General features: G+C 44.1%; 1 protein-coding gene across 5 annotated transcripts in view; it reads left to right on the forward strand.

The window, feature by feature from the left end:
* Positions 1–14,790, forward strand: part of ZFYVE19 (zinc finger FYVE-type containing 19) — a 38,528-nt gene extending 23,738 nt beyond the window's left edge. For 2 of the 5 annotated variants that reach the window (XM_084845546.1, XM_084845552.1), the window contains 2 exons: positions 673–827; positions 2,496–2,914. In XM_084845546.1, coding sequence (XP_084701672.1) covers positions 673–827; positions 2,496–2,568 — 228 coding nt within the window. In that variant the 3' untranslated portion in view covers positions 2,569–2,914. Of the gene's footprint in view, positions 1–672; positions 828–2,495; positions 3,465–14,689 lie in introns of those variants that run through there. The other 3 variants (XM_084845543.1, XM_084845535.1, XM_084845539.1) reach the window with 3 other exon arrangements.
* Positions 14,791–15,127: the final 337 nt, after the last annotated feature.

Below are 15,127 nucleotides of genomic sequence, written 5' to 3' on the forward strand. Positions count from 1 at the left end.
CTCACACTGTTTAGGACTACATTGTTCCAGCCATCACATTTGAAAACACGATAGCATATTTTTTATTTTTTTATTTAAGCATGTACTCAAACTGTAATTGGGTATGGAACCTCTGGCCTTCCAGAAGTTGCTGGACTCTGGACTCCAACTCCCATCAGCCCCTGCCAGCATGTCTAGTGATCAGAGATGGTGGGAGTAATAGTCCAGTAACATCTAGAGGGCCACAGCTTCTGCGTCCCTGCAGTACACACTTAGCTGGAAGTACATCCCACTGAACTCAATAGGACTGACTTCTGAGTAGACAAGTATAGGATTGCTCTGTAAGAGAACAGAATTCTTGGTTCTCTGTCTCCTGGCCTCCAATCATGTTCTCCTCCTATGTGCTGTAATGGCCATCACATCTTTCTTCTTACCACCTCATGGTTTCCTACCTGCAAACCAAATCTTCTTTAGTGGAAAATCTGAAACGAGACCTTCATGCAAAATTTGCACAAATGTTGTACAAATAATTTATTCAAATAACAGGCTTTAGGTGCATAGATAGAGTGGGAATAGATTTACAGAATATGAATTATTATGCTTCTTTCCCACAGCTGTCCTTCGGAGTCGGAAGGCACTCTTGCAGTAGGGTTTGTGCATGATATTGTTGCATTGTTCCACTTTCTCCATTAGGCACAAGCTCCAGCTGTTGCTAAATCCCTCGTCTTGCCTGCTAAAGTGTCAGACAGTGATGAGGAAGAGTTACCCTGGTGCTGTATCTGCAACGAAGATGCCACCCTGCGGTGCCACAACTGTGATGATGACCTCTACTGCCAGCGATGCTTCAGGTAATGGCAACAACCTCGTGGGATAAAACCCAACTTTCCTTGCTGTTTGTTTATTTCTTATTTTATTTATTACGTTTCTATACAGCCCAGTAGGGCTCTGGGTGGCTCACAAAAAATAAATCCCTAAAGTACAACATAATAAAACATAATATAAAACCGTTTAAACAAGTTTAAAATGGAATAAAACCAAAGTAAAAGCCAGCAGGATGCAGCTAAAGAGCTAAAAACACAATAACACATTTAAAAACAAAACTGAAGGACTGAAAAGCAGGGTGGGTGGGGGGTGGACAGTCTTAACCTGGTGCCGAAAACATCACAGGGTGTGCACCGGGCAAACTCTTTAAGGAGGGCATTCCACAACCAGGGTGCCACCTCCGAAAAGCCTCTCTCCATCCACCCGCCTCACCTCAGACCACTTTTATGACAGTTTCTCTGGTGCTTACGGTTTCCATGCACTGCAAAAATATGTGTGTTCCAACGTAGCAGTGTTACAGCCCTTACAAGTAGGAGTGGCTTTAAAGCTTTTCTCCCCATGTGACTACCCCCCTCATGGCTTTCTCCTCCTCCTTTTATTCCCTGCTTATTCCATGCCCTGTTTTTTATGGGATCTGCCGGCAGGAAAAAACAAAAACAAATACCAAAAGAAATCACCTCTTTGAAGACCTTTCTGGAACACCGCACTTCAGATCAGAGCCAGCCTCAGTGTCTGCTAGTACAAGGGTGCAGACAACAAGGGAGCCCCTGGAGCTTGGGAAGCTCTCAGGAAAGAGCAGAGCAAGAGGCCATTTTGCTGGGTGGTGCCATGAGAGAGGAAGCGAGAAAGGAAAAGACATTGAGGGTGAGGAGTGGGGTCCCTTGCCAAATGGCATGCTGAAGGGATGAGCAGAGGAGGAGAAAGCTACAGTAGCTCAAATGCGGCCTCAGGAGGAGGTGGAAGACAGTGAGGGAGCACTGCCCTGCTGTCACCAAAGAAGGGCAACAACTTATCCCTGTGTCCAGGCCTGTGTACTCTGCCGCTCTGGGAGCCAGCATGTCTGGCCTCACTCCATGGCCCTGACTAGGAGGCGGGAGGCTCCGAGGGCCTGACGGGGCAGCAAAAATTACCTCCTTATGTTCTTCCCCTAGCCTGTCCTTCTCCTCCATGGCTTTCTTTCTGCTGCTACTTTTGACTGTGCATGTACAGTGTAGCTACCACACAATTCATTTTAAAGCCTTCATTACTGTGCACCTTCCAAGGTGCTCATGAAGTCAGCAGACTAAAAAAGAGATATGGCAGCATATCCTCCCATTTCCCCTGCAATTGCAGCACTGTACTGAGGCTTGTGTCATACATGTGCACAACAAAGACAAACAACCAAACAGTTGTGACTTTTTGAACTTCTTGTACTTATCCCATAATTAGAACGCTATGCATTTGTGTGCGGCATTCAGTTGTGTTATAATACTGCACCCTACTGATTAGCAGGTGCCCCCAGAGCAACGATTGTATGTTGAAAACGTACCTGCTTGGCGATGCCTCATGTACGAAAGGGGCTCTAGTGTAGATCCTCTAGTATATCTCCCCTTGTTGTTAACCTCATGAGAGTTTTTGTCACGGTTGCTGAATATTCTGGCTGGCACGGTTGGCTGACACTAAACACCGGCTGCACTCCCTCTTTCGGCTTCCAGGGTAGGCCATGATGAGTTTGATTGGAAGGAGCACCGAACATCAAGCTATCGCCCTTCTCGCAAGCAAAAATGAGCCCCTCGAATGTGGGAGGAATATGGGTATGAAATAGGAGGAAGAAGAAGAGCAGATGTTCAGGAAGCCTTGCCATGGCAGCAAGAGCTGGCAGCATATTGGCCTATGGAAGGCAACTTTGTAATGCTGAAAGTTCGGAGGGCCAGGCGTTGTCCCTAGCAAGACCAAGGCAGCCGCTGTGAAGCTAAGCGATTCGCTGAAGCTGGTTTGCTTTGTGAGTAAGTCACAAAAACTAGGGGACTGAAGAATGGCATGCTTAGTGAGGTGGGTTATTTCGCATACGGTGACTCTGACTGGGTGAGATATACAGTGAAAATATTGCAAACGTAATAAATTCTATGAAGAGAAAAGTGTGGTGAATTTTTGCTCAGTTTGCTCTGTTTACCCAGTTTCTCCCCTACAGAAGAACTAGACCTAGGGTCGTACTTGGTCTCAATTTTTAAAAAATTGCTGTTAGTTGATTCTATAGCACTTCTCAAAAGAATGTCCTCTGCTGTTCTTCCTCACAATAATGTGTCAATGTAAGTGACTTTCCCATGGTTACTTCCCAAAGAACTTCCTGGCTGAGCTGGGACTCGAAGCTGTGTCATCCATATCCCAGCATACTCCTCACTGTCCCTCCATGTCAGAGAATGAAGTGAGTGTTTTTGTATTTACTGGGCAGGATAAATGCTTACAGAGGACCAAATGGAATAGTAGGAAATACTCTCCTTTCAGCTTGATATCTGCAAAGTGGCCTTATTATGTTGATCTCAGAATCCAGCTCTGTTCCCACCTTTGTTTTTTTATTTATGCCAGTCCTCTCCTGAAACAGGAACATCGTGTTTGTTTGTTTTTTAAATGTGGGCACTTGAGAAACCATGTTGAGATTGAGACTTATTAAATATTATGCATTTATTTGAAGGATTTTTATCCCTCTCCTCAGCCAAAAAGGCTCCCAGAGTGGCTTACATACAGTCAATAAAATGAGACAATTCCGGTCCGCAGGCTTACCATCTAAGAGCTGTGGCACGCTAGGAAACAGGGTTGGAAAGGGGAGAGGAAAAACTTTCGTAGTCTTTCAGCACTGCTGGTGAAACAGACCCGCTTCCCCTCTCATCTCTGTCCATACAGCATGGTGGAAATACTTCACCCCTGGAATGCAATTTTTTTGCTTTCGGTGCATGCTACTCATCTTTCTGCTGTCAGATTTTGCTAGAACCATAGCTCCCAGAGAACATGGTGGAGAGATGTTTGTCCACTGTCCATTTATTATTAGCATTAATCACACTTACATCATTCCAGAACATGCAAATCTTCCTTTCCACTCCAGGCCACATGTCTTGGGATGGGGGGCGGGGTGAGCAACCGGCTATTTCATCTGCCCCACTTGTTATCAGCCACATGCAGGGCTGGCCCAATACGTTTTTTGCCCCACTGCGAGGTAAACAAAATTATAAACCCATTTATTTATTGCTGTTTACTAGTCCCCCAAATATGTACTTTGCAGCCAAAGATGGAGAAGCTCTACACAGTCAGTAAAAACAAGACCTGGAGATGAATGTGGCTCAGATCATGAGCTTCTTATTGCAAAATTTCGGCCTAAATTGAACGTAGGGAAAACCACTAAACCATTCAGGTATGACCTAAATCATATCCCTTATGAATATACAGTGGAGGTGAGGAATAGTTATAAGGGATTAGACCTGATAGAGTGCCTGAGGAACTATGGACGGAGGTCTGTAACGTTGTTCAGGAGGCAGCAACTCAATCCATCCCAAAGAAAAAGAAATGCAAGAAAGCAAAGTGGCTGTCTGATGAGGCTTTACAAGTAGCTGAGGAAAGAAGGGAAGCGAAAAGCAAGGGAGAAAGGGGAAGATATATCCAACTGAATGCAGAGTTCCAGAGAATAGCAAGGAGAGACAAGAAGGCCTTCTTAAATGAACAATGCAAAGAAATCAAGGAAAACAATAGAATGGGAAAGACTAGAGATCTTTTCAAGAAAATCGGAGATATCAAGGGAACGTTTTGTGCAAAGACAGGCATGATAGAGGACAAAGAAGGCAGGGACCTAACAGAAGCAGATGAGATTTAGAAGAGGTGGAAAGAATACACAGAAGAACTATACAGGAAAGATCTTAATGTCCCTGATAACCATGATAGTGTGGTTGCTGAACTTGAGCCGGACATCCTAGAGAGTGAAGTCAAGGGGGCCTTAGGAAGCATTAGTAACAACAAAGCTAGCGGAGATTACAGTATTCCAGCTGAGCTATTTAAAATCCTAAAAGATGATGCTGTTAAAGTGCTGCACTTAATATGCCAACAAATTTGGAACACTCAACAGTGGCCACAAGACTGGAAAAGGTCAGTTTACATTCCAGTTCCAAAGAAGGGCAACGCCAAAAAGTGTTCAAACTACCGTACAATTGCGCTCATTTCACATGCCAGCAAGGTGATGCTCAAAATCCTACAAGCTAGGCTTCAGCAGCATGTGAACCAAGAACCACGAGAAGTACAAGCACCATTTCGAAGAGGCAGAGGAACTAGAGATCAAATCGCCAACATTTGCTGGATCATGGAGAAAGCAAGACAATTCCAGAAAAATGTCTATTTCTGCTTCATTGACTACGCTAAAGCCTTTGATTGTGTGGATCACAACAAACTGTGGCAAATTCTGAAAGAGATGGGAGTACCAGACCATCTTACCTGTCTCCTGAGAAACCTGTATGAGGGTCAAGAAGCAACAGTAAGAACCAGACATGGAACAACCGAGTGGTTCAAAATCAGGAAAGGAGTACGACAAGGCTGCATATTGTCGCCCTGCTTATTTAACTTATATGCAGAGTACATCATGAGAAACGCCGGGTTGGATGAATCACAGGTCGGAATTAAGATTGCTGGGAGAATTATCAACAACCTCAGATACACAGACGATACCACCTTAATGGCAGAAAGCGAAGAGGATCTAAAGAGTCTCTTGTTGAGGGTGAAAGTGGAGAGTGCAAAAGCTGGTTTGAAACTCAGCATTGAAAAAACTAAGATCATGGCATCTGGCCCCATCACTTCCTGGCATATAGAAGGGGAAGAAATGGAAGCAGTGACAGATTTTACTTTCTTGGGCTCCAAGATCATCGCAGATGGTGACTGTAGCCATGCAATTAAAAGACGCTTGCTCCTTGGGAGGAAAGCTATGGCACACCTAGACAGCATAGCAAGAAGCAGAGACATCACCTTGCCGACAAAGGTTCATATAATCAAAGCTATGGTTTTCCCAGTAGTAATGTATGGCTGTGAGAGCTGGACTATAAGGAAGGCTGAGCACCGAAGAATTGATGCTTTCGAACTGTGGTGCTGGAGAAGACTCTGACAAGTCCTCTGGACTGCAAGGAGGTCAAATCAGTCCATCCTAAAGGAAATCAACCCTGACTGCTCCTTGGAAGGACAGATACTGAAGCTGAAGCTCAAATATTTTGGCCACCTAATGCGAAGAGAAAAGTCACTGGAAAAGACCCTGATGCTGGGAAAGATTGAAGGCAAAAGGAGAAGGGGACGGCAGAGGATGAGATGGCTAGATAGCATCACCGATGCAGTGAAGATGAACTTGAGCACACTCTGGGAGAGAGCAGAGGACAGGAAGGCCTGGCGTGCTGTGGTCCATGGGGTCACGAAGAGTCGAACACGACTTAATGACTGAACAACAACAACAACAAAGTCCCCCAAATCTACTGTTTTTGCTTTTCTTTGAGGTCAGGTGAGTCTTGAACATGTAGACTAATGTAACAGGAGCACTCTGCATGTCTGAACTGAGGGCAGTAGAGTCTCTAAAGCTGAGTTTCTTCCAGAATTGACAGCTGGGTAGACATGCACTGAGTGAGTTTCTCACCTGTGCTCTCTAACCAATTTAAACAGCTATAGGAGCTTTTGCATAAAGTTCTATTTATTAACAGCTAGTTTGCAATCACAGTGCACTTCTACATAGCAACAGTTGCCCTTTTCATGTATTTTCGTCTAAGGTGAATTAAAGGATAGGCTTTGGGAAACCAGGCATTTGGCAGGAGTGTCTGTACAAGCAGGTGTGAGCAGACAAAGGTATATTCAAACCATATCAGTCTGCATGGTAATTAGTATGTGAATAGAACTGGTAATACTTGGACAATTACCAGTGATATAGTAATGTATGCATCATCAGATTTGGACACCTCCCAAAGATAAAACAAATACTGTGTGTTAACAGGCAGCAGGATTAACACAAAATGAAGCACTTTAGTACCAAAATGACACTGTTTTAATCTGTGACACTTGCTACATTGGGAAATTGTGAAAGCTTTGTTTTTATCGTTGTGGAAACTATTTTTAAAGGTTATGTACTTATGTAGTTATGGAGCTCACAATACTATAAAATACATCGCAATGATCAATGGACAATATGAACAAATCCACAAAAGCTGCAAGAAATCAACAACAAGGAGGACAGCAGTAACTATAACTGAGTTTTGTAATAACAACTTTGTTGTTTTTGCTGCAATAGACTAACATGGCTACCTTCTGGGTTTTGGAAAGAACAGAAATGTGGGATGAAACAGAGGTATATCCATGGATGTCCCCAAGGAGGCTAGGGTATGCATCACCATCAGAAAATAAAGGTTTGGAAAACTTCTTTACAACCTCAAAAGCTGTACTGGATGAACCTCTAGCTCCACTGAAGCCAAATGAGGTGGCACATTCACTTCCTCAGACTAAAACAGTCTTTCCCAACCTGGTGCCTTCCAGATGTCTTGGACTACAACTCCCATCATTCCCCAGCCAGCACCATCTGGAGGGCAAAGTGTTGGGGAAGGCTGGACTAGAGACTGAAGAGGGAGTGTGTTGGGCATGCACCTGAAACAGGGACACTTAGGTTCCTAAGTGAGCTTGAAAGTATCACAGTTTCTAAGCCTCGGTTCTCCATCTACAAAACAATTATCATTCTGGATGATCATCCTTCCTGTGGTCCAGGAGTGAGGGCAAACACCAGATAGATCAGATAATGTGTGATGGGATGCTCCATTCAAGGAGCCTGTACACATGGAGGCTGATTTCCATTATCTTGGTCCTGGCATCCCATTTTACATTATGTCCACAGCAGAGAGGAATGTGCCTACTTTCACTTCCACCATGGGAACAGGATCATCCAGCTACATCATCAGCTGCTGGTTGACTGCTTTAGGGGACTGCTGTGAAGAAAAACAAGAAGAATATTAAACACATGCTGACTTCCATATAAACCAGTGATGCAAAACTTGCAGCCCTCCAGATGTTGTTGCGCTACAACTCCCGTCATCGCTCACCATTGGCCATGATGGCTAAAGCTGATGACAGTTACAGGGCTGCAAGCTGCCCACCCTTGATACAAATTATTAGTAATGTTGTTTCTCTGTCTCGAGTTGCTGAACCACAGATTGTATCGTTGTAGGGTCTGGTCCATGTACAGTCAGTTCAGATTAGGTTAGTACAGAAACCAGGCTTCAAGTAGACCCATTTTGTGGTTGTGTTTGGGGCTGGTACATTTGCACTGTATTGACTGCTCCACCCTATTTTTCAGCCTTCCTCCTTAGGAATGCCAGTCAATGTGCCATCAAGCTTATTCTTCCCTGAACTGTTTCAATAACCAGTTTTCCGGGTTTTATTTTTAACCATCATGGGCCCTGCCCTTGGCTTGAAGTGTTTTTCTTTTTCATATCCCTTTTTCAGAATCTACACTGCTGGGAAGGAAAGGTGACTGGACTAATCTGAGACCTGGTCAGAGGTTTTAGTTATTCCCAACTTGGAATTTAAGGATGGGCTTTATTTGCAAGGTTTTTTTGTGGCCAGAAAAGGTGGAACACATTCATGTAGAAGATAATGAAGCTACATGTTGGAAAGAGAAATGCCAGCTTCAGTTGCTTAGCTGTGTATTTCTTGTCTCTTTCCCCAGCTGAAATGTCTACTTCAACCTCCGTTTGACCTTTTGTGTTGTTTGTCTGCAGTGCATGTGTTTGAGCTACAGCCTTGAGTAACTTGTAAAACAAGTACTACACAGAAAATGCATGTTGGAAAGAGTTAGTTAAGAAACTGGCAGACAAAGCTCCAATTAAGTTTAGTGCACTTATGCCAGCTTATTAGCAGCGTTGTGTTGTAGCTCCCGTGCCCACTTACACTCTCCATAATGCGTTGCAAATGTGTGTGTGCGTATCACCATTGTTACATAGTTACCCATCACTATATTTGCTCTGGCCAGCTTACAGAACAAAACACAAGATAATACAATACAATAAACACAGTAAAATGTGGCCTAAAATAAACTTCCTTTTTTAGCAGCAGAAAAATTAGAGCAGCCCTTAAAAGTTTCTTAATAAATGCAAGTTGGTTCAAAGGCCTACGTAAATAAAAAGGGCTTCACGTGGTGCTGGAAAGATAATAAAGAAGGTGCCTGGTGAGCTTCTCTGGAGAGGCTATTCCACAGCTGGGGCAGATAGAGCAGGACCTCTAAATAATTATTTCTATAGATCTCTGACAGAGGCCTAGAAAATGGCCTAAGACTAGAGCTTTCAGATGAGAATAAGCGAGAGTGTTGTCCCATGGATAAAGGTAAAAAATCATTCCCTGACCTCTCTCAAGGCTACCTATAAGACCTTCCTTGGGCATGTTCTTAGGATATAAATTGTTGCCCTCTTCCCTTAGAAGGTCTGCTCTCCTGTGGAAAGACAGTGCCACATATCCCAGGTGTAAGCCACTGAGGCTCCTACTTCCATGGCTTACCATTCCATGTGAAATTGTCCCTCAGTGCCATTTCCTCATCTTTAAGTCAGGAATAAGAACAGCGGGAGTGTTGGGAGGGCGAGTGAACAGATGAAAAGCAGATAAAAAGTGACCATTCCAGTATTCAAACAGTGAGATGAAACCAGCTATTTAGGAAATGGCCATGCTGGCTGGGAATGATGGGAGCCGCACTCCAACACAACTGGCGGGCACCTAGTTGGGAAAGGCTCGTTAAGGGGAGGCCCATGCAGCATTCTCCTCAAGATACCAAAATAAGGTTTTCCTTCCCTCAGTGTACAGACATAATATGGAAGTAATCTGACCTTCTGCTGCTGGGAATCAATACAGTTCCAGGATTTGTCAAGGTGAACCAGACCTTCCTTCTGATGCATGAGTAGTTGCACATAACACACACATTTCCAGGAACTACCCTAATGTCTGTGTCTGTCGTCCCCTCAACAGAAGGCAGTGTGTGTGTATATTCCTCCCACTCATATTCCAGTCAGTGCTAATTGACATTAGCATTGACTGATGAAAATAGGAACCAATGGAGCAGCTCCCTATCATTTGCAGAACTTTTGTTCTGCTTTGAGGATGGGCATTGTTCCCTCAGGGCAGAGGGGAGCAATTTCTCTCCCAGAGGCATTAAAAAGTAGCCTTGCAATGCTCCAGGTAGGTATGCTTGGTGTTTTCAGCAGTGATAGCCAATATTTTTTGGCAAGTGTGCCACTGGTCAAGTTCACAGTATCAGATAATGCCACTCCAGCACAGACTTGATTCCATGTGACTCTCTCCCATGGCATAGTATGATTTTCCCCCTGAGTATACTGAGCCACGGAGCAAGCAGTGCAGCAGTGCAATGTTAGAGGAACAGGCAAGAGTGTGGGACTGTCTCCATGCCATACGTAGGCCCACAGGCTCTCCTGTTCCTGTCTAAGGGTGCCACAAACTTGTGCTGCTGGGCCACTTGTGGCCTCCATGCCACAGGTTCCTTCCCAGGCTCCTTCCCTCTCCCCTGTGAGGAAAAACTCTTATCTCAGATCAGCAGCTGATCCAAGATAGGAGCTCTTCACTGCCAAAAGAGGGGCGGGGCCTGGAGGAAGAACTGGCGAGCCTGATGGGGAACCCCTGTGGTACGTATCTGGCCCGTGGGTTGGTGGTTCCCCAAGCCTGCCATACGGTCATCTCTGTTCACAGTGTACCAACCAAGAGATGGGGACAATTTATTTACTGGAAACAACCATTTTGTCTGGTGGGTAACATTTGAAAGAACACACCTGGGACATAGAAGATGTACTTCTTAAGCAACTTTGCAGATGATGTTGAAACACAGCATTATTAAATGATTGAAATGAAATGCCAAATCAATTTTTCATGTTAATTCCCAATACACCTCAATCACATGCCTAGTGGGTGGGAACTGAGACAGCAGCCATTGGAAAAAGATGTTAACGTTGAACACGTTTATTACTACAGATGCAGAACTGAAGCTAAATGGAGCAAAGCATTTCAGGTGAAGTCATTCCCACTGCTCAAATGAAATCATGACCTGAACACCCAGTGTCTGTTCCTTCTCATAGGAAATAAAGGGACAGGAAATGCCACCTTGTAATTACAAGAAGGGACATGTGTAACTAAAGGAAACTTGCAGTTCTACAGCAGCTCAGGTTTTTCAGCTTTCCCCCCACCCCCAACCCATCACTTTTATCTGTTATAGGAATTTCTATCATTATACTTTTGAATTCTAGACTCTAGACTAGAATGGTAAGCCTCTGTTAACAGAGCCATGTGCAAATTCATAAGAACATTTTTCCACTCAGATAAAAAGGGACTGTTTTAAACTAGTACTAAACTGACGCTACTCTGCCATGTCTGGTCTTTTCCCCCCATTGTTGCTGAAAATTGGGCTCTGGGTTCCTGTTTTTTGGCACTCTGTCTTCGTGAAATATTCATCTGTGTGGGTCTTTGTTTTGAATGGTGCAACCTCACTGTTACCATCACTTTGTTATGTAACGATTAACGTTGTACTTTACAGTATGTCACACCTTTTCCTTACCTTTTCGGCTGTGTAGAGCCATGAGATTCCATTGATGGAAATAAAGCTGCAAATCACTTTGGGAAGGAAAAAGGTTTTGAAAGTCTTGTCAAACTGATTGCAGGTCATGTCAGTTAAAAGCGGCGAGTGCCTGGTGCAGTAAATGCTTCACTTAAAAGGGCACCCAATTTTATTTTATTTTTTTTAAAATCAGACACAGGGTCAGCCAATTCAGGACAAAAAAATATTCTGCCCAGCTTTCCTGTGGGGTGCAACACAATTCTGTTATGTCCCCTATGCTCTTTACCATCTACGTGAAACTATAGGTGGAAGTCTGCAAGGGATATGGAATACAGTGTCACCAGTATGCTGATGACACTCAATTATTCCTCTCTTCTTTTATAATTATGTGTCTCAAGTCCCAGTGAGGCAGTGGAGTCTCTGAATTGTTGCCTAAAATCAGTAATGGGCTGGATGAGGAACAATAAACTAAAGCTCAGTCTAGATAAGACAGGGGTGATGGTTATAGGTGAGAACTTTAAACTGAGGAGTTTGCGAATGATCTTCCTAGATGGGGTTGCACTTCCCTTGAAGGAGCAGATCTGGAGTGGCTGTGAGATGGCCACAATGTCATGTGCCCTGAACAACCTCCAAACGCAGCAACCTGGCAGTAAATCACTTGTGGAGACACCCCCCTGGAACCAGCTTTGCTCCTGGAATCTCAGCTAGTAGCTCTGGCTGGGAGTGCCTTTTTTCAACTGTACCCCCTCCTTTATTATTGCCATGATCCAGCCTCCCTAATCTCTGCCTTGGTAACTTCTAGACTGGACTATTATAATGCACGCTACATGTGGCTGCCTTTGGAGACAATTCGGAAACTTCAACTGGTACAAAATGCAGTGGTGACTTCTACTGGCCTCCAGAACCTGGTTTAGTTCTGAGAGATCATTTTGTTTCCAGGCCCATTTCAAAGTGCTGTTTTTGTCCTTTAAATCCCTACATGGTATAAGTCCTTCCTGTCTGAAGGAATATTTTCTTTCATATGTTCTGCACACCCAGAATTGTCTGAGTTTCTCTTGAAACCATTCCATCTGAAGTACAGCAGGTGGCCATAAGATTGATCAGCCTTTCCCAACCTGGTGCCCTCTAAATATTTTGGAGTACAACTCCCATCACCCCCAGCCAGCATGGTCAGGATGATGGAGTTGTAGTTCAAAACATATGGAGGACACCAAGTTGGAGAAGGCTGATCTAGATCTGTTTCATGCTAATACCCTGGCTGTAGAACTTCTTTGTCAGGGAGATTCACCTTTACTGGCTTTCAGGTGGCAGGTGAAAACTTATTTTACTTGGATTTTTTAAAATTTAATTAGGTTGTTAGCTGGAGTCTTCTGCAACCTGTCCTTGGATTTTTATTTTTTATTTTTGCATTAATTTAATTTATTTATTTGCATCAGAGGCACTTTATTGTATGTTTTTATTCTGCATATGGTAATTTATTGTATTTTATTGTACACTGCTCAAAAGCCTTCCTGTGGGGTGATACATACATTTGATAAATACTAAGATACTATATATACATTTGATAAATACAAGCTACTTTTGCAGTGTGTCCAGTAGAGGAACACAAAGACTTTTGAAAAATCATTCCTGCGTGGCTCATCTAATGTAACAGGTCCATGGAAAGTAAGAATGTGTAGAGTTCCTTATTCAGTCATCACAATGGTTGCTCCATTTACCTATGTCAGCATGAAATATTAGGAACACAGGAGGCTGCCTTAGACCACGTCAGACCATCAGTCTATCTAGCCCAGTATTGTCAACACTGAGTGGCAGCAGCCCTCCAAGGTTTCAGGCAGGATTAATTCCTAGTCCTACCTGAAGATGCTGGGGATCAAACTGGGGACTTTCTGCATACAAAGCCTGTGCTCTGTCACACTGAGCTACATCCCCTTATTAATCATAATAAGGCAAACAGCGGGATAGCAGGGGAAATGGTGAAGGTTGTAGCATCTGCCCATTTTTTACAAAGGGATATTTCAGATCTAAGAAATTGTCTTTTTGGATCCAAGAAATTGTCTGTTTTGGATTAGCATAGTCCAGAGGCACTGCACCAGGCATGCGCAGGAGAAGCAGAGACCCAGAATAACAAAGCAAAGCATATCGATCTGAGGACAAAAGGGTTTGTTCCTCTTGGTCAGTGAAAATATGAAGCCATGATGATCTCCAGAGGTGCTCAGTGCCATGTCAAGAGAAGGGTGGTAAATAAAAAGAGCAACAGTAGTGGGCCTGTCTGCCAATAGTGCGCACATCCGCACGCACGCAGCTCCCTGAGGGTCTAACTAGATTAGGATGGCCACTTAACGCATCACCAAAAGAGAAGAGAAGAGATAATGTGGATTGGCATAAATTTTGCATCTGCTAATTTATAGGTACAGGTGCATGTGTAAAAACAATCGCTGTACTTTAAATAGAAATACTTTTCACCCTAGTGGGGAAGACTGCGACTGGGAGCCCTGGGCGCCTGCTCAGTCTGCTCCCCCGGTGACCACTGGCAAGGCCCCTGCTGTTCTCCCTTCTTAGGGTTCTTTATTTTTAAACCAGGCTTGGACTGAGCAGCCCTTCAGTCAGAGGAGACCTTCACACAGAGGACTATCCTCTGTAAAATTGGACACACAGCCACCCTGAATTATGCAATGATGGCACCATCTGTATATTAGTACGTGGCTGTGCCTAATAAGTATAAAGCAGGGTTTGGGCAGGATTGAAAGCAAAGAAGGAAGTGGGAAGGCGGCACTGAACCCTTCCTCCATCTGTGCTCCCCCTTCCTCCAACTGTGCTCCCTCCCCCAAATGCTGCCTCTCCTTGGCTGCTCTGTTTACAATGGGGCTTCCTTCCAGTCTCTTCAGTTTGCCTGGGAGAGATGAAATTGGGACAGGGAATTTCTGAGAGGGGGTAGTGTGGACGTGGTGGGTTCAGAACCTCCTTCCCATCCATCCCTTCTCTGCAGGAAGTCCCCCCTGCTTTGTATTTGTTCGGCAGTGAGCCATGTTCTAAAACAGCAATGGGCAGACCTCCGGCTTGCGGGATCTACTTTGATTTTTCAGTAGAACCCTGAGGTCTATCTCTAACCAGAGCCAAGTGCATAATCATGGGTTAGGGGGTGGACCAACCCTTACAATGAAAATCAGGGGTTCCGCTGAGCACATACTCAACCCAGGAATTTGTTTTCAGTATCAGTCCCTTCAAACAAAAATCAACTTGTAGCTTTCCCTTAAACTATCCTATCCTTACTTTTTAGTTATTGTTTTACTTATTGTTACACAACAGGTCGCTCCAAAACTCTTGAACTACTGCAAATCACCCCAAGATCTATCCATAGATCCTGATCTACCTTGTGCCCACCATTTTCTCAAAGATAGAGGCTTCTGCTGTCATATCAAGTTTGACATCCTGAGTCACACTATGAGTCTATCTTGCCCATCTTGTGTCTACCCAGCCTGTAGCAGCTCTCCAGAGCTTCAGGAAGAGATTCTTGCTGGTCGGGCAACATTAACTCCTTCAATTGGACATGTCAGGGTGGAACTGAACCTGGGACTTTTCACAAGCCAAGCATCTGATCTACCCTGAAGATTGCCTGCAGATAGAAATCCAAGGTAAAGATGAGGTTGGGTGATTTGAACTACGCTGGGTACCACATCAGGCAAAGCTAGAATTCCATATGAATTTCTCCCGAGAGTTGTCTTCTGCAGGACGATGTGTTTTGTG

This window comes from Heloderma suspectum, chromosome 1 (genome assembly GCF_057233095.1).
Source record: "Heloderma suspectum isolate Gila_16-S chromosome 1, 16-S_ref, whole genome shotgun sequence".
NCBI classification, from domain to species: domain Eukaryota; kingdom Metazoa; phylum Chordata; class Lepidosauria; order Squamata; family Helodermatidae; genus Heloderma; species Heloderma suspectum.